General features: G+C 53.4%; 1 protein-coding gene across 2 annotated transcripts; it reads right to left on the bottom strand.

Annotated features, from left to right (window-relative positions):
* Positions 1-1,927: 1,927 nt before the first annotated feature.
* HERPUD1 (homocysteine inducible ER protein with ubiquitin like domain 1) lies at positions 1,928-12,122 on the bottom strand. Of its 2 annotated transcripts, none has more exons than XM_084905114.1 (8): positions 11,859-12,122; positions 8,839-8,916; positions 8,676-8,750; positions 7,279-7,409; positions 5,253-5,375; positions 4,152-4,502; positions 3,703-3,808; positions 1,928-2,686 (listed from the first exon to the last, which is right to left on the bottom strand). In XM_084905114.1, exons 1-8 carry the CDS (start codon positions 12,003-12,005, stop codon positions 2,522-2,524), a joined length of 1,176 nt encoding a protein of 391 aa, XP_084761240.1. In that variant the 5' UTR covers positions 12,006-12,122; the 3' UTR covers positions 1,928-2,521. The 2 variants fall into 2 exon arrangements, with proteins under 2 accessions (XP_084761240.1, XP_084761239.1); XM_084905113.1 differs by lacking the exon at positions 11,859-12,122 and adding an exon at positions 10,774-11,148.
* Between the last annotated feature and the right edge of the window lie 6,964 nt (positions 12,123-19,086).

Below are 19,086 nucleotides of genomic sequence, written 5' to 3'. Positions count from 1 at the left end.
AAACTGACAATGTCATAAACTGACAGCGGAGTGCAGTGATGACAGCGTGGTGCGGGCCACATTGCAAGGCCTGGCGGGCTGGATTTGGCCCGCGGGCCTTGTGTTTGACACATGTGTTCTAACGAGTACCTGCTTGCTGCTTAGAATGGCGGGGGAGAATCTGCTAGTCACTGACTGCATTTTCCCAGGGCCCTTCACAGATGGGAGGCTGCGGGCCGGCCTCACGCCCCCTGAATCCAGGCCCATCATGCATAGTAAAGGCCCAGAAGACACAGGGAAAGAGCCTATGAACTTGGCCGAACCTGAGGCTTCCAAATGTATGTGACCATGAGCTCATTCTGGGGAGGGTTTCCTCTGCAGAACTAGATTACCAGGAAAACCAACCAACATCTTGGGAACGGCAAGCTTAATGAGCTGCTACATTGGCCTGAGCTGAAATCTGGGTATTTTTAGTTCATTCTTAGCTTATTTAATAATGAAGATCCAGCCCTGAGAGGGCAGCTCAGTTGGTTAGAGCCACGGTCGGCAAACTGCAGCTCATGAGCCACATGCGGCTCTTTTGGCCCCTTGTGTGGCTCTTCCACAAAATACCACGGCCTATTTTAAAGAAGTAATGTTAGAAGAAGTTAAAAAAAAAAAAAAAAAAAAGTGGCTCTCAAAAGAAATGCCAATCGTTGTACTGTTGATATTTGGCTCTGTGGACTAATGAGTTTGCCAACCACTGGGTTAGAGCATCGTCCTGTGCCCTGGAAGGTTGCTGGTTCAATTCCTGGTTCAATACCCAGGTTGTGGGTTTGAGCCCTGGTCAGAGTATACAGGCAACCCAGTCCTTGTTTCTCTCCCTCTCTTCTTCAATAAGTAAAAAAAAAAAAATACATATTTTTAAAAAATACGTATTTTTTTATTTTTTTATTTTTTTAAATATATTTTATTGATTTTGTACAGAGAGGAAGGGAGAGAGATAGAGAGCTAGAAACATCGATGAGAGAGTCATCGATCAGCTGCCTCTTGCACACCCCCTACCGGGGATATGCCCGCAACCAAGGTACATGCCCTTGACCAGAATCGAACCCTGGACCCTTCAGTCCCCAAGCCGATGCTCTATCCATTGAGCCAAACCGGTCCCGGCAAAAAATACGTATTTTTTTAAATACATATTTTTTAAAAATATCTTTACCTATGAAAAATAATGAAGATGGAAACCAATCATTTTCTAGGTATTAATAGAACGTGGTGTTACTATTCTACATTTAGTAACTGTTGGGGAAGTGTTGACATTTCTGCGGAGTCCCCCACCTGTCAGCTGGCTCCAGCCTTAATAGTTGTCTGGTTCCCCCTGTCCTGGTGGGGCTCGGGCCAATCTGAACACCTGTCAGCTGTTCTCGGAAGCACCCTCCTGCACTATTTTGGGTCCATGGAATCTGGAGTTTAATCCTCACAACCTGACACCACAGGGAGAGGCCCCGCTCCTTTGGCAAGAAGAGATGGGTGCTCTCGGGTTCCAGGCCCCTCACAAAATGCCGATACCTCCTCCTTGGAAATGAATTACTTCTTCATCCAAGACTTAAAAAGGGGCTTGGGATGGTATGAGACATGGAGATGTGTTTTTCTAAGAGAAGGAAGCCATTTTGTCCTGATCATTCTGAGGGGGCGAGAGGAGAGCGTGTACTACAGAACTGCCAATGCCACCGCCATGAAGTCTGGGGAATGAAACTTGGATGGGTTACTACGTAAATCCAGGAATGTGGGCAAGCACAAGTATATTCTTAGTAAATTAAGACCTTCATGACCTTACTTTATCATTTTTCATCAGTGCCAACTGTGCTTTTATAAAAAGAAGCAAAACATTCAGGTTACTTAAAAAATCAGCATCTCAACTGTTGACCATCCAGTGGCCCGGGCACGGAGTAAACTGCTGACTCTCTGCCAGGATCAGTCATAGCAAAACTTTATTGAACAGAAAACCCGGCAAAGGTCTCCACCTCTGCACTGTTGCCCATGGTCTGAAGGAAAGCAATGCATTGAAAAAGCAATTATACAGAAGTCTCTCCTAGAAAAGTCCTGCTAAAACATGTCTAGCAATTCATTGATTATATAAAGTAGTACACTTAGTGTAATTTAAACATTCCAACAGGAATCAAATCGCACCAGCAGAACCATTTCTGCCTCTATGACATCTATGTACAAACACACATGCAGACACACATATCTAGAAAAGGTCCTCAGGCATAAACATGCGACGCTAACGCCCTCTATGTACAGTGCCTAGAAACTACATACAATAGGTAGTAAAGCTCTTCAGAATAAAGACATAAGAAGCCTTGGGCATGTTTTGTTCATCAATTTGTATCATGGCTTCACGTCTTACTTTCGGCTTTTGCTTGATCACAAAAGCATATCCTCCTCCGTGCTGGGTCTTTACCAGTTCTGTGCCGGTCCGTGCCCAGGTGAGGACATCTGCTGGAGTCCATGGTCCAGTCCCTGCCTGCCCGGGCCACCAGCAGCCAGCGGGCAAACCGCCTCAGTTTGCGATGGCCGGGGGGCCTTCGGGAAGGAGGGAGGCAAAGAAGGTCTTGAAGATCAGCCACGCTGTGCTCATGAAGGAAGGGCTGGTGTGCTCGCCACCCACTGCATTCCCGTCCGGAGGGAGGCGGTTGGGGTTTTCCATCTCAGCCTCGGGGCCTTCCTGTTGGTAATGAAACAGCGAGAAAGCAGTTAGGACCTGCTCCACACCGGACCATGCTGGGCAGAGGCAGAGGTAACCCCTGGCCCCTGGCGCCGTACGGGAAGCGCCAGGCAGGCAGGATCCGGGAACGATGTCCTGGCGGGCTTGTTCTCCGGTCTCCAGGGCACAGCCGAGCTGGTGACATTCTCATCGTTTCGGATATTCTCGGCAGCGAGTACCAAAACAGGTGTAGCAACTAGATCTCCCACCACTGCTAACCCAGTGATCAGGTCACCCCTCATTAAATATGGACAGCCTCATGCAGTGAGTCCAAAGAATTGAAATGGAAACCTGGGGTTCTAAAAGCAGATAGTAGGGAGCCAATTTATATAATTTAAAACTATCCTTTAGGAGTAGGCATTAAAATGCCTTATAAAAGTTCTATTTGTGTGCTATTTTTCAGGAAATCCATTCTGTAAGGTGCTTATGCTCTTAATCCTTAATTAACTATCCATTAGCTGTTCCCATGACATAACACATGGTTGCAGACCACTGAACACTCAAAATAGTGAACTTAAAAAAAATTATTTAAATATGCCAAAATGCAAATTGCCGAATGACAAAAATACCTGATAGATGCTGTTGACAAGTTTAATGTTTTCAAAATAGCTACCGTCAAGAATAAATAGGAGCCCAGCTGGCATGGCTCAGTGGTTGAGCATCAACCTATGAACCAGGAAGTCTTGGTTCGATTCCAGGCAAGGGCACATGTCCAGGTTGCAGGCTCGATCCCCAGTGTGGGGCCTGCAGGAGGCAGCGATCAATGATTCTCTCTCATCATTGTTGTTTCTCTCTCTCTTTCCCTCCTTTTCTCTTTCTGAAATCAATAAAAATATATTTTAAAAAGAAGAACCAGGAAGAAATCTTGAGCTATGGAGCCTAATGAAGTGGTAAACCAGGACACGGGATGTTTAAGGGCTGAGGGTCTGGGCGTCTGCACCCCACACCACGCTCGCCGGCTCGCGGAAGCTCCGTACCTGCAAGTTATTGTTGGGGTCCTGGTTTACAGCTCCCGGAAGAGGACCGTCATTCGGGAAGTGCTGAACCGGCCTCTGTCTAAACGGAAACCACCCAACGTGGTGCCTTCAGAGGAACACAGAAAAGCCCATCTCAGTCAAGAGCACAGTGAGGTTTACCCAGCAACAGAAGGGGCTCCTCAGAGGGTAAGGTCCTCCTCTCTCCCCTCCTCTAACCAGAGCGGCACCCCAGTTGGAAGCTGCAAAGACCTTCTATCCCACCATCTCACTCTATCCCACCACCTCCCAGGCTCTCACTGGCCTGTCAGGTTCTTAAAGGGGCGGCACATTTATTCACCAATTTACACTCTCAGCATCAACAGCACTTGGCACCCGGGACGTGCTCAGTAAGTGCTGGAGTGCGGTGTGATTTGCACCGAGGGGGGAAAGGAAGGTGATCGTGTGCTTACAGGTACATAACCACGGTGGCCCCCATCACCATGAGGAATCTGCTCAGGGAGGAGTAGAAGTAGAGGATGCTGAGGAACACGGAAAACGTGGCTGCTGAATAGGTCCAGTCCAACCAATCGCGATTTATCTCGTCATCTTCTTCCACGATGGGGCCACCCTGCGCATTCATCCGTAGGTTTTGATTGGCCCCGGGGTTAACCACCACTTGAGGAGCAGCGTTCTGGTTGGCTGGCTGGTTTTCGGCCGGGAACTGGTTGTGAATAGGGGCGGGAGCAGGTGCGGAGACCACGGGTATCTCCTGGGCACTTGGTGAGGGAACGAACGTCCCGGAGGCAGCAGTGGCCGCTAAGCTGCAATAGAAGCGACAGAGGCAGGCACTGTTGAGAGCAAAGCACCGTGACATCTGTGGTCGTCACCTCATTTACGCAGGGGGTTTCCTGTGAAGAACTATGAGGAGGTACCTACAAACTTCATTTTTTCTTTAACGTAGAGAACTTTTCTTTTTCAAAAAGTGTTTTTTGAGAGAGAGAGAGAGAGAGAGAGTGAGAGAGAGAGAGAGAGAGAGAGGGAGGGAGGGAGGGAGGGAAGGAGGGAGGAAGGGAAGGGAGAAGGATACAGAGATAGAAACATCAATGAGAGAGAAACTACAGGGGATTGAACTCACAACCTGGGCATGTGCCCCGACCAGGAATCAAACAGGTTCCCAGGTCAATCCTCAACCACTGAGCCCTCCTGCCTGGGCAGCGAAGAACGTCTTTACCAACAATCCTACCTACACGTGCCTTTTCCACTCCTAGGAGCAGCAACAAGACATTTCGTCTGGACTGAAGCAGCCAGGCCACTTTAAGAGTGTGGTGCAGTAACCAGTTAAGTTCTCACAAAAATTTAAAGACACAGATTGAAAAGGAAGGAGCGTACGTGAAGTCAGGAAAGCATGTATCAGACACTAGCACCCCTCCATCGGGGCGTCGATACACAAGCCAGCTAGCAGTAATCACTCACACTGTACCCACCCACAGAACCGCGGGCTCTGCACACACGGTGACGGTCCCCCCCGCCCCGCCCCGGCCCCAGTCCCACGCACCCCGGGAGGGACTTACTACTGCATGTAGTACTGCCGCGCGTAGATCTGCTGGAACCAGGAGAGCTGCAGCCACCCGTAGGTTGTGTAGCCCGAGAAGCCAGGCCCCAGGCCCTGGAACGCCGGCTGGGCAGCTTCGAGCCTAGAAAAGACGGTTTAAATGCCCATTTTGAGTTGGTTTAGGACAAATAAGTAAAATCTGCATTTAAACTACGATCAGGAATTCAAATCAGAGAGACTGAAGAGTGGGCGTTACGACAGTTACTCGGAGGGGACTGGAAGCGAGCACAAAAGTACTGATGACATGCAGGTCCCCGCAGGGTCCAGACCCCCCAGCACGGGTTCTTACTGCGCCATCTCTCTCGCACACAAACAGCTGCCCCGTCCTAGGCCGTGGGCTCCACTCCCTCTCAGGATTTGCCGAGTCTCACTGCGGGTCTCACCCGTTCTCCTTTAGGAAGCAGCTCCGAGGAACACATTCCTCCCCAAGCCGCCCCTGAGGGAAACCCCCTCTCCCAGCCCCTCCCCTCCCTCCTCTAGGTCCGTTCTGCGCGGGGCCAGGATGCGTGCGTGTGGCGTCACCATGCTTGCTCACTGGCCACTTGTGCCCTGGGCAGGCTGCTGGGCAGTTATCTGACTGGATCCCCAACAGCCTTGTGGGAAGGCAGCTCCCCAGTTTCACAGGGAAGCCCCAAGGGCAGCTCAGGGGAGACAGGTTTATTTGCATGGGTCACTGAGCTGATAGAGTGGGGCTGGATTTGAGAGCAGTTTGACACCAAACACACTCATTTCCCATCATGCAAGACGTCTGACACTGCCTAGGACAGGGCATGGGGGTTTTGTGAGCTGCACACAGTGACCTCCACAAGACGGAAATGAATGGAATTGTGGGAGACCAGGAGTTGGTTATAATATATGCTCACCTCCATTGGGTGAACTCATCTCTTAAAGCTATATGCACCGGCTGCTCAGAAAATAGCTGAATGCACTCATCGAGTTTAATCACCGTGACATTCACAGCTGTCAGGTAGGGGCCTCAGGACTCAAGCTGCACAGCCCAAATGAGGGGAGCAGTTTTAAGTATTTCTATCCAATAAGGAATGCAACTCACATGTGACCGTCTCTTTGAACCGAATTCCACACCCAGCGTGTTTGAAAGCGGTATTTCAGTACAAACAGGCCTCGGTGCGACTCATTTAAAGAATTACGGGGCAGGGGAATTGGAGGATAAAGGTGCTCGCTGGCTCCGGTGCTGGCACTGCAGGTATGCAAGCAAACTAAAAGGCTTTTACAGTGACACACCGAGGACGTAGGGGTGAAATGGTATCATGCCCCGGCCTTACTTTTAAATCCTCCGGAACAAAATCAGGGAATGAGGAATAGATGAAAGGAGTGAGGCAACCTTGGTCCTTCCTGGGCCGGGTGGTGGTTATGTGGGGACTCATACAGTTCCCTCCACTTGTGTGCTTGAAATGACCTTTTATTTATTAAGAAACCCCACAAACTCCTCAAACCCCTGGCGCCATCAGTCAGCACATATTAGAACGACAGTCACCTCCGGCTTAGGCTCCACAGAAAACGTCCCTTGTTCCTGGCACCAGCAACAGCCTGTGGCAGCACATTTCTTACCACAGGCCCCTCACCTTTGTCACCCAGGGCCACGCAGGCTGCTCAGCAGCTGCCCGGCGCTCCCAGCAGCTGTTTCTCTGCAGCAGCTGTTTCTCTGCATGTGCTGACCTCCCACGTGAGGTCAGCACATGCGGAGCACAGCCACCGGGAGGGGCGCTGCCTGTCGATACGTACTTCTCCCCGTTTCACAGGGAGGCGACTTAGCACAAATAAGTGAGAACTGCGCTTACATGACAAAGAGGCTGTGCAGTGAGAAAGTTAATTCATCGAAGATCTTTCTAGTGGAACGCTTATAAAGCAGCACTCTGCCCCTTTTAAAGTTCTGTAAGCAGACAGGGTAAACACACCTCATTCTTAAATGGATGCAAACGGCCCGCTCATGTTGCATAAACCCAGCTCTTTCCTGTGACACTCACCTCGAGATGCTCTCCCATCCAGAGGGAGGAAGGGTCCGAAAGGGCTCCCTGGGCCGCACACCATCACCCGAGGAATCCCCAGGATACTGTCCCTGAGCGGGGCCCGCGGGCTGCTCTGTGGCTTCAGCAACCTGGGTGAGGACAACGTGACCGTGAGACAAAGGGCCTGATGCAACCGGCTGAAACCAAGCTGAAAGAATGATTTCGCTGGGAGTGGCTTATGTCCCCACTGACCTCTGAACGTAACAAAATTAAATACATCAACGTTATTTAAAAAATATCCTGAAATTCGTTTAACACAATTTCAAAATATAGATATATGTGTGGCTATAAATAATTACACACACACACACAAACACACACACACACACACAGAGAGTGGCCAGATTATTATGATCTCAGAACGCATTATATATATATTAGAGGCCTGGTACATGAATTCGTGAATGGGTGGGGTCCTGCCAGCCTGGTCAGAGGGATGGGACATGGGCAATTGGCCGGCCTGCCTGCTAGTCAAATTTCTGGTAGAGGGGACAATTTGCATATTAGCCTTTTATTATATAGGATATACACTGAGTAGCCATATTATTATGTGTTCAGAGATCATAATAATCTAGCCACTCAGTGTGTGTGTGTGTGTGTGTGTGTGTGTGTGTATTTCACTGATATGGGTAACTATTTTATAGTTTCATTAAAATCTTCCAATAAAGTTATCATTGGTGAGAAAGCTTCCTGGCAATGCACTGTATCTCTATGGCAACATTTACTAAACCAAGAAATTAATTTAGCCAACATAATTTATAAATACAGCCCAGCCAACAACCAAAGGAGAGAATTTCCTTTGCTATGTTCAGCTGTTTAGGAAATAGCGATATAATTCCGATTTAGAGTGTGTCACTGCATGTATTAATACACACTGTGAAATGAAACATAAATAATTTTGACTGTCAAATGTGTCTTTAAAGATCAAATGTGTCTTTAAAGATAGAAACTGGCCTCTACCTCTCCAACTAACTAATCACAATGAAATTTTCCAAAGAAAGTGTATTCACTTTTTTACTCTATGAAAATTAACAGCTCCTTAGAAGACACGCATGTGCCCAAGGCAATGAAAATCCATGCAGAGAGCCTCGTTATTTTCAGCGATCTGCACCTGCAGCCTCTGCGGTCCCATCACATCCCAGAGGACAGTGGCTGGAACGCCTCTTTCCCGCCACCACAACAACGGCACTGGCGGCAAACTCACTTTATTGATAACTGTCTAATTCCTAATGCTCACCCGGGACGAAACAAAATATGACGATAAAAAGACCATAAATCTCTCTGAAGAGTTTTACCCAATGTCCTTTCTTCCTCCGTCAGAGTCGGAAGGACACAGGGGACCCACTGAGACCTACCTTTGCGCCGGTTTCGGGCATTTTGGACGGACTTTTCACACTGCACACCAAGTGCAGAACGTGCCGGATTTCCTGCTAAAAGAAGTATGGAGGCACTTTAGCACCCGAACTCCACCTGGCAAGAACATCAAATCACTCCCAAGTTAATATATAAGCGATGTACCTTTGGCAGCAAGTCCCTGAGATACTGGTTGTCCAACAGCAGCTTCCCGGAATATATTAACCTCTGGTCCTCTGGACGCTGAGCATGGAAAGAAAGACAACGGAGTCAGCCTTCAACCCCAAGTTCCCCCACAAGTACAATACATGGCTTCGTATACATAATGTATTTATTTATTGATTGATTGACTGATTGATTTCAGAGAGGAAGGGAGAGGGGGGGAGAGAGAAACATCAATGATAAGAATCATTGATGGGCTACCTCTAGCACGTCCCCTACTGGGGATCGAGCCCACAACCCAGGCATGTGCCCTTTGCCGGAATCGAACCTGGGACCCTTCAGTCCAAAGACTGACGGTCTATCCCACATGTGTCAAACACAAGGCCCGCAGGCCAAATCCAGCCCGCCAGGCCTTGCAATGTGGCCCGCACTCCGCTGTCATCACTGCACTCCGCTGTCAGTTTATGACATTGTCAGTTTATGACTGTTCAGTAAACCATTCGGCCCGCGATTTAGGCTGGATTTTAGATTTTGGCCCCTTCTCTGATTGAGTTCGACACCCCTACGTCTATCCACTGAGCCAAACCAGCTAGGGCCACACATGTAATTTAAATATGTGTTTCTTCCCCACACATCATAGCACATTTCTTCAGAGGCCCCATATACAAAACTTTTACTAAGAAAGTGCTTTAAATTTAAACTGGTCTCTAACATAAATAAATTTAGGATGGCAAATGATCTCATCCACAAAACCAACTCGGGAAAACTGCTTTCTGCTGCTAGAAACACATGTTTGATCTGGGGCTCCCGTAGCAGCTTACTTCAAAACGTGTGCTTAGTTTCAGAGAAAACTCAACGTGCTCCCAAAGCTGGCCCCCACCAAACCCACCCAGCATGGTCCCAAAAGAACAGGAAGCAGCTCAAGAGACATCTCCGGATGCACAAATGCAGTCACGGAGGAGGAGGTATGTGGGTAACATTTCTACAACAGCCTGTTTTAAGGTGGAAAGTCTGAAATGGACCTGTCGCAGGTCACTCCCTCCTCGACAGGTCACTGCCATCCCCTCTTATCCATTCCAGTGACTGAAGACCACAGGGACTCCACGCTTCCTACAAATCTCACTTTTAAAACCTTTCAGAACTGTCCTTAGAAACAATGGCCTCAAACGCCAGTCAGTACACTGGCGATGGCCAACCTGTCAACCTACTCTGGCTGGAAAAACCTATTACGCAAGACTTGGACTAGAACTTTTTGTGCCAAGTAGCATGAGATGATAAGACAAGTGGTTTAAGACAAACAAAACAACCGCATCCAGCCGGATTTTTACAAACTGTGCAACAAAAACAAGTACAGAGACTGCGACACTGGAGGCTGTGTTCACCACCGCTGCACCGAGTGGCTTTGTCAGCCGTGCGATGCACGGGGCTGTAAAACACTATGCAGAGGAGAAAGTTCCAGCTGGAAGAACTCTGCGATCCACAGCCGCCTGCCACTTCAATCACTTCCCCCAGTGAAGGCCTACATTGCCGCTCTGTATTTTTTACTGAGGAGGCTGATTAAACAATTAAACATGTTATGCCAACAACTGTTACAAAGTTAAGGCTTCACACCTTGCAAAACAAACGGGCCCTCTCCAGCTCTCAGTTTTAAACCCACATGTACGCATATGGGAGACCTTTTCTTTACACCCTCTGGGTCTTGGGGCTTCACAGGAGTGATACTCCCGGCCCAGGAGGCCCCCAGGACTGCTCTCCCCCCCGCCACACACCGCTGCCTTGTACCAAATGACACCACCGGAGACTGCACCTGCTTCCCCCACCTGGGTCCCCAGCGGCCATTGGCTCAGCAACTCGGCCTCTTGGTGAAACCCAGGAGCCCCCGGGGGTGCATGCAAACAAACAGGCAAATTTCAAAAGAACAAAAGTGAGAAAACTCACTTCCACGTTACACAGTGGGCACATATGGAAGGAAAACCACCTCCGGTGTGAGCTAGCACACTCACTGCCACTCCACGGAGATCCGACGGGGCGGTCTCGGCCTCCTCCCGCCCCATGGCCTCTCCCTGTGGCCGGGAACCACACTCGTGGGCGGCCGGGAACGCTGCTGACTCTTACGTAACGTCAGGGCGGAAAGTAAATATTGTCCAGCGCACAGCCGCCGTCACGTGGGAGGGCGGGGACCGGGGTGGCACTGACAGACGTGTCCACCAAAACAAAGCCAGGAAGTCTCGGTCATTGAGGAACTCGAGTCTGTCCAACCAACCGGGGCCTCCGGAGCCTCCTTCCGCCTGGCGCCCTGCTCCTCCTCCCGGGGACCCGCCGGGGCCGGAGGAGCGGAGCGCGGCAGGGCGGGGCCCGGAGGCGGCGGGGCGGGGCGGGGAGAGCCAGGTCCGGCCCCGGTGTGGGTCCCCCTGTGCACCCCCCTGGGGCCTGCCCTGCCTCCCCTCCCCGCCCGGAGACCCCGGCTACACTCTTTAAACTCCTTCTGCAACTTGTTTCCTCATTTCCATCCGGGGATTGGGGCTGGGGGGGGGGGGGGGGGGGGCTGGGGGGGAAACTGAGGCTTGAAGGGTGATCGGCCTCACCCAAGGTCAGGCTGCGGGTCCAGCGGCTCGGCTCGGGCCAGGAGCCACATCTGGGCCGGGGGTCCGGGGAGAGGGGTGGGCGGTGGGCAGCAGGGCGACTGCCGCGGGGACCGGGGACGCGGAGGAGGGCGGACAGGGCCAGGCAGCCCGTCGGGAAGGCGGGGCGATGGCGGCCGGGGACCAGGAAGTGACAGCCGCCGGCCGGGCCGGGCCGGGCGGGGAGAGGGGTCCCCCGGACGTGGGGCAGGGAGGGGAGACCCCGGCCCCGGGGGAGGTGGCGGGGTGGGCACCCGGGATCGGGGGAGCCTGGAGAAGGGAGACGCAGGAGGGGAGGGGGAGGCGGACGGGGCACCCCGGGGGGGGGGTGGGAAGGGGAGGCGGACGGGGCACCCCGGGGGGAGAGGGGGAGATGGACGGGGGCTGGGACGGGGCGCTCACCGGGCGCTCGGGGTAGACGCGGCTCAGGTGCGCCTTGAGGCGGCCCACGCTCCAGCCGCGGTCGCCGCTCAGCTCCAGGTCGCGGTGGCGCTGGTTGGGGCTCTTCACCAGCAGCGTGACGGGCTCGGGCTCGGGCTCGGCCTCCATGTCGGCTGCGCGCCGCGGGGCTCCTCGGGGTGCCGGGCGGGCAGGCGGCGTCCCGGCCGCCCGCAAAGCTCCGCTGCAACGACCGTCCGCGTCTCCGGGGCGCGCGCGCCCCCCGCCTCCGGCCCCTTTTATAGGCTCCGCGCGCCGGGCGCCGCGCTCGGGGCCGTGTGTGGCCGCCGCCGGTTGGCTGAGGCCGAGGCCGCGGCCCCGACGTGGACCAATCGCAGGCAGGCCCCGCGGGCAGGGGGCGGGCCGAGCTCGGCGTGGGGCGCGGCTGATGCAACCCGCCGCGGTGGCGTCACCCGGCGTCCGGGCTGCGGCCCGGGGGCCGGGGTTCGGGGGCCATGTCGGGGTGCGCTCTGTCCCGGGACACTGGGGGGTCGCTCCCTACCTCCGGGGGGGCCCACGGCGCCGTAGTGGGGAGGGAGAGTCAGCCCGGTCCACCCCGGCTGGGCAGCCTTTGCAGATTGTGTGCTCACAAAGCGGCACCCCGCCCTTCTGGACCCCAGGGGTCTCCTTGCCCTTCTCCCTGGAGGGATGTCAGGCCCTGCACCCCGACCCACAGGGGGGGGGCATCCCCACATCTCCCCCGTTTGGCGAGCCCACCCAGAAGGGCGCCCCCCGTTAGAAGGGCAAGGAAGAAGCAAGGCGGTCCTTCCTGGGTGGAGGCATCAGATCCCAAGTGGCCAGTTCCCATGTGGCCTCGGCCCTGACCCACGTTACCCCTGGAGGGTGGGCCATCGCCCTGGGAATGGCAAGCAGGCCCCACGCAGCTTGCACCTGGAGACGCTGGGAGAGGGACCCACGTGACAGGCAGCTGGCAGGTGCTGTTTTGGAAATTGGGGCTGAGACCCGGAGGGCAGAGTCCTCAGGTTTTCTAACAGGTGACCACACAGGCCGCTCTCAGGCACCCCTCCCTGCTGCCCAACTGCAGGGAAAAGGTCTTGAAAACAACATGACATTGTGCCGGCCCCCTCCCTGCTCCAGGCCCGTTGGGACATGTGTTTTTCCAGGTGTGTCATGTGGCCGAAAGGGGCCACTCACTAAACCTGCGGAGGCCTGCCTGGCGGCCTTAGACACTCAGAGACCTCGAGTAACCACCGGGGACCGTCAGAAATGAAAACTTTTGTTGTGGTCGGTCCTCCCCTGCAGATATATTTTCCGTTGGTTTTCAGACAGACGTGGAAGGGAGGGGGAGAGACAAACCTCCATGGGAGAGAGACACATGGATTAATTGCCTCCCCCTCGCCTCCCAGTCAGGACCAGGGATTGAGCCTGCAACTGAAGTACATTGCCCAGAATCGAACCCTGGACCCTTCCAACCACTGAGCAACACCGCTCCGGCTGAAATGAACACTCTTTATAACCAAAGGCTAAAGGTGGGAAGTCATGTCTCAGGGCCGTATTTTTTCCTATCAAAGGTTCAACCTTTGCCTTAACCTGATGTAACGCTCTGCCATCAACATCTGAAAAATTCAGAATGAAAGTTTGAAGACGTCGAAGTTTTATAAGATTTTTTTTTTTTAAGTTTGAAGAAGAGCCTCTGTTTTCACTTTTCGATGGGTCCCATGAATTAGATAGCTTTTCCTATGTCAGGATGGAAGAAAATGACTGATTATGACCCGGTAGTCTTTCCACCAGCCAGACGCTGACCAGTGGGGCCAGGCCAGATCCAACAAGCAGAGAGGCCTTCCAGGGGGCAGCCAGGCAGGGGAGGACGAATGAAGAATGCCACTTGGCCCCGTGTCCTGTAGCCGCAGCGATGAGCATCGGGGCCCCTCCGGTGGCCCCTTTTCCAGTCGTAATAAGAGGGCAAATGGGGTGTTTTTCCCCCCCTAGGGCTGTGGTCGGCAAACTGGGGCTTTCGAGCCACATGCGGCTCTTTGGCCCCTTGAGTGTGGCTCTTCCACAAAATACCACAGCCTGGGCGAGTCTATGTTGAAGAAGTGGCATTAGAAGAAGTTTATGTTTAAAAAATGTGGCTCTCCAAAGAAATTCCAGTCGTTGGACTGTTGGTACTTGGTTCTGTGGGCTGATGAGTTTGCCGACCACGGCCCTAGGGAGGCAGCTATCCAAGGTCAGTGATTCCCAAGGGTTATGGCCCCATGAGCGAGCAGCCCCTCTGAAAGCTCTTTGTTGCTTTTGCCAAGAGCATCTTTAGACAAACACAAGATTCGAGTCCCCAGGCGTGCCGGGAATAGAAGGATACACACGAGTGACCCAGGGCTCGGCGACCTTACAGAAATAATGGGGGTGATAAGCCGGTACAAAAACACAGAACTAGAGGACAGCCCCAAACTCGCCTCACGTTTCCGAAGGGCTTAGGATCCCATCAAGAAGAGGGGCGAGGCGGAGAAAACGGGATGGGAGAGGTGAAATCTGAACTCTGAAGGAATAACAGTAATAATGGTAGCAATTAGGACTCAGCCCCAAGGATACCTGTACACAGTACTTGTGTGGGCTCGGTAGTGAAACCCTGGACCCACGGCCAGGCTGCCTGCTTTCCAACCCAGCTTCTGCCACGTGGGAGCGGGGTGACCTTAAACGAATTACTTAAGCTCTGCTCCTCATTTCCTCATCGTTAAAACAGGAAGAAGAGGAATAGAATTGACTTATAGGGCGGTCAGGTTTAAACGCTATCACGCTGTTAAAGGTCCTGGGACGGATACAGACGCGTAGGAAGTGCTTCAGAAATGTCGACCATCCGTATTTAGGGAACTATGAGTCCAGTACACGCGCTCCTGAGGAGCTTTTTTAAAAGAAATTGATTTCAGAGAGGAAGAGAGAGGAGGGGGAGAGAGAGAGGAACATCCATGATGAGAGAGAATCATGGATCGACGGCCTCCTGCACGCCCCACAACAGGGATCTAGCCTGAAACCCACAGGATCTTTCCGTGCCCACAGAATTTTTCCCGGACTGGCAAGGGGAATTTTTATCGTGTGTCGGTTTCTTTGCTTCCTCTCTAGAAAAACACCCAGCTTCCCCAGGCGGGGTGCAGGCTACAGGCCCAGCACCAGGCACAGGTGCGGGAGAGAGACCACGGACGTCACTTACAGGAACAGCCTTGCTCAGTGATGGGGCTTTTTCACCTCCTCCAGGAACGCACTTCTGCTTGCTCCCCACTCCTAGGCAAGGCGGCCAGTTTTCCTCCTCACCAGCCACTCCCCTCCCCCCTCCCACCCGCTCATCGCCGACCTGGTCGGGCCAGCCTTGCCCACCCCAAACCACACCGATCGTGCCCATCTGTAAGGTTGCCCCAGCTCTGGTTCTCTGTGGGCAGCTCTCTGCTTGTTCCCCAAACTCCCCACTCTCACCAGCCCCCCTCCCCCTTTCTCCGGGACGGGCCCCTGAGCACCTCCCGCTTCCTTTGGTGACTCTCTGGTGTGAAACCACTGTCCTTCCCTGCCTCAGCCTGGCACCCGTGTGGCATCCTGCTGTCCGGCCTCCCTGCCAGGGGCTTCTCCGCAAGGCCCTGCCCACGCGGTATTTTTAGAAACGGAATGTGCTGTGGTTCCCTCTCAGGAGGGAGCTGCTGTCATGTGTGAGTTAACCCTCACCGCACCCCTCATCTCGCACGGGAAATGGACAACCGGTGAAGCACAGGTCGAGCCTGCCTGGGCCCCGTGTCTGTGAGCACTTTCGAAGTCAGCAGTATTTTTTGTGGGTTTTGGTTTTTTTTGGACACCCTGAGTTATATACAGCTGCAAGCAAAGCCAGTCTGATTTGCATGTGCTCGGGGGCCACTCAGCCAGCTGGTTCTTCTGGAACATTCTGCGGACAGGTGAAGGAGGATGTGAAATCTGGAGGGGAAATTGGGAGCTGACTGGGCAGTGGATTGAGGGGTGGAGTGGGGTGCCGGGGGGAGATAAGAGAGGAGTCCCCACCCTAACAGGTTTGGCTCAGTGGATTGAGCGTCGGCCTGCGGACTCAAGGGTCCCGGGTTCGATTCTGGTCAAAGGCATGCACCTTGGTTGCGGGCACATCCCCATTGGGGAGTGTGCAGGAGGCAGCTGATCATGTTTCCCTCTCATCAGTGTTTCTAACTCTCTATCCCTCTCCCTTCCTCTCTGTAAACAATCAGTAAAAATATATTTAGAAGATGGCAAAAGACATATTTAAAAAAGAGAGAGAGAGAGGAGTCCCTGCTCTGGTGGTGGGTGTGGCTGCTGGCTGGGGTCAGACTTCCCATGCACCCACAATGGGAGGACCAAAGGGGAAATACACCCCACACACACACACATACACACGCACACTCACGCGCACACACATACACATGCACACGCACACACATACACATGCACACGCACACACATACACATGCACACGCACACACGCACACACATACACATGCACACGCACACACACATGCACACTCACACATGCACATACACATGCACAGTCACACATACACACACATACACATGCACACTCACACACGCACGCACACATACACATGCACACACATGCACACTCACACATACACATGCACACTCACACGCACACGCATACACATGTACACTCACACGTGCACATACGTGCTCTCCTCTCACAGACTGAAGCCTGAGCGGCCACACAGCCAGTGCTGGGGGGGAAATGGACACTCAGATCCACGTCCCCCAGTGGCCACCCCGTGGCTCTCCCCACGCCACCTCTCCACCTCCTGGTTTGAGGCGAGACTGGAAGTCTGGGGGACTTTTCTCTCAGGGAAGGACACAGGCTCCCGGGGAGTCTGCACACACGCCTAAGAGAAGCCAAGGGTAATGTCTCCAGATAATGGCCCTCGGGCAGCAATCTGGCCACGTGACCGTAGACCCGTGGAAGCTCGGAGGAGTTCCGTCCAGGGCTGGAAAAACACGACAGCTCAGCAGGGCTGAGAAACAGCGTGTTCCCAAACAAGTCAGTCCTCCCCTTCCCCCCTCGTCCTCCCTCCATTCCACACACACACACACACACACACACACACACACACACGTGAATGTGTTTTTATCCATTTCATTGTTTTGACCTCACTGTTAACTCAAGGCTTTCATCCCCTCCCGGCACCCCCTCCCCCCACCAAAAAAAAATCTATTATCATTGTTAAAAATCCAGTCTCCCACCGAGAGACGCTTTGCTTTCTGTATGTAATGCCTGAAGCCAAAGCATTTTCTGTGCTTGGATCCGGGTCTCCCGGAGGTCTGGAGAGGGCGTGTCCATCTGCCAGCAAACAGTTTTCCACGTGGCGCTGGACTGTACTCCCTGAGGCGGCTTTATCTTATCTGGAGTGGGGGAGGGGGGCAGGGCGCTGTCCCCACTCAGCCAGCTCAGCCTGGCGCTGAGACGGTCACCCTGAGTCCTGCCCAGCGAAAGGCCAGTGGGACTGGTCCCCTGAGACATGCCAACGTCCTCTGGTCCTAACCCTTCATGACTGAATGGGTGCATCCGGGGGCTGGGAGGGGGCTGAGCAGACCCAAAGACACTGATAGATCCTCCCTTCCTTCAACTGATGGACGGACCTAAACCCCACCTGCAGCCAGACAGTCCTGAGCTCTGAACCACCCATCAGCACCTGCCAGATACCCTAAGCCCCCGATTCCTAAGTCCTAGGTCCCTAATCACCAATCAGCGTGTGCTGAGTGCCCTAAGCCCCCGTCCCCTATCCTCCCCTTAAAATAAGGTGACCAGACGCCCCACTTTTGGCGGGACAGTCCCGATTTTGAACAATTGGTCTCACGGCCCACGGCGTTTTAAAAAAGTCCCGATTTTTGGATCCAAAAATCGGGACTTTTTTAAAACACGGTGGGACGCGAGACAAATTGTTCAAATTCAGGACATCTGGTCACCTTACCTTAAAAGTGCTTGTACCGCCGAAACCGGTTTGGCTCAATGGATAGAGTGTCGGCTTGGGGACTGAAGGGACCCAGGTTCGATTCCGGTCAAGGGCATGTACCTTGGTTGCGGGCACATCCCCAGTGGGGGGTGTGCAGGAGGCAGCTGATCGATGACTCTCTCTCTCATCAATGTTTCTAGCTCTCTAGCTCTCTCCCTTCCTTTCTGTACAAAATCAATAAAAAAAAAAATATATATATTTTTTTAAAAAAGTGTTTGTACCCCGGCCCTAGCTCTCTTCTGTGCCCTCCTCTCTCTCTCTCTCTCTCTCTCTCTCTCTCTCTCTCTCTCTCTCTCTCTCTCTGGAAGCAGCCGGCAGTGGTACTCTTCTCTTCAATAAAGCCTGTGTCCTGGCATCCCGGTCTCCGGCCTTCTCTATTTCATCTTTCAGACACTTCGTTCCTCTGCCACCCCCCCCCCCTCATCCCCGCCCCCTCACCCCCGTCTCCTGGAAAAGGCCCAGCCAGGCGCGTCCACCAACAGCTCGCTCCACGCTGCACACGTTCGCCCAGAATGGAGACGCCTTGTGGGAGCCTCACCCACCAGCACTGGAGTCTCCTCACCTTCCTTCTGCTCCTGCATCCGAGCTGGGTTGGTGCAAGCATTCCCGGGGTGTTCCATCCGGGGAACCCAACACCTTCCCACGAGCAAGGCCCATCCTCCCCAGGTTCTCAACTCCGACCCCCATTCTACCACCACCCACAATGCACGGCGCCACCTCTTCCCAGTGGCTCCTCCTCCCACCCTCTCCCCCGATCTTGGGCCACACAGGCACCTTTCTGATCCTTTGTCCAATCATGCACCCCCCCCCCAGCTCTGCTTCTCCACTCCTGACCCCCCCCACCCCAAATACCTCCATCCCTAACCAACCCTCTATCCTCCATCCCAGACCAAATCTAAAAGCTGACATCCTGGCACCAGACTCCCTAAATCCCTCCCCTCCCTGGATACGTGCCCTCCCCCTCTAATACGCCTCCTCCAGCGTTATTGGTTAGTTCTCCTTTCTCCCCTGGGGGGTGAGGGCGGGAAGGGCAGTGAGGCCCTCCTAACCTCTCTCATATCAGCTTTTGTCGGAAAACCTCAGGGCACAGAGGAAGGTCTGCGCTGTTTCTCAAACCGGGGTCCGCCCCCATCAGTGGGTGCCACACTCATGCGTGGACGGCAGCCTCCAGTCAGAGGAGAAGAAGAATGAGAGCAGCACGTATCCGTGTG

Source organism: Pipistrellus hanaki (genome assembly GCF_964339955.1).
Source record: "Pipistrellus hanaki genome assembly, chromosome: 15".
Taxonomy (NCBI): Eukaryota; Metazoa; Chordata; class Mammalia; order Chiroptera; family Vespertilionidae; genus Pipistrellus; species Pipistrellus hanaki.
The sequence above is the reverse complement of the archived record's forward strand: the minus strand, read 5'-3'. Positions and strand labels throughout refer to the sequence as shown.

Bases quoted from the DNA above. Each gene is read 5' to 3' on its own strand.
- HERPUD1 (XM_084905114.1), bottom strand. From the start codon at position 12,005: ATGGAGGCCGAGCCCGAGCCCGAGCCCGTCACGCTGCTGGTGAAGAGC. The intron at 5,376-7,278 runs GTGAGTGTCACA...CGTCTTTTCTAG, and splicing joins GGATGGGAGAGCATCTCGAG to GCTCGAAGCTGCCCAGCCGG. The intron at 2,687-3,702 runs GTACGGAGCTTC...CATTACCAACAG, and splicing joins ACCCCAACAATAACTTGCAG to GAAGGCCCCGAGGCTGAGAT.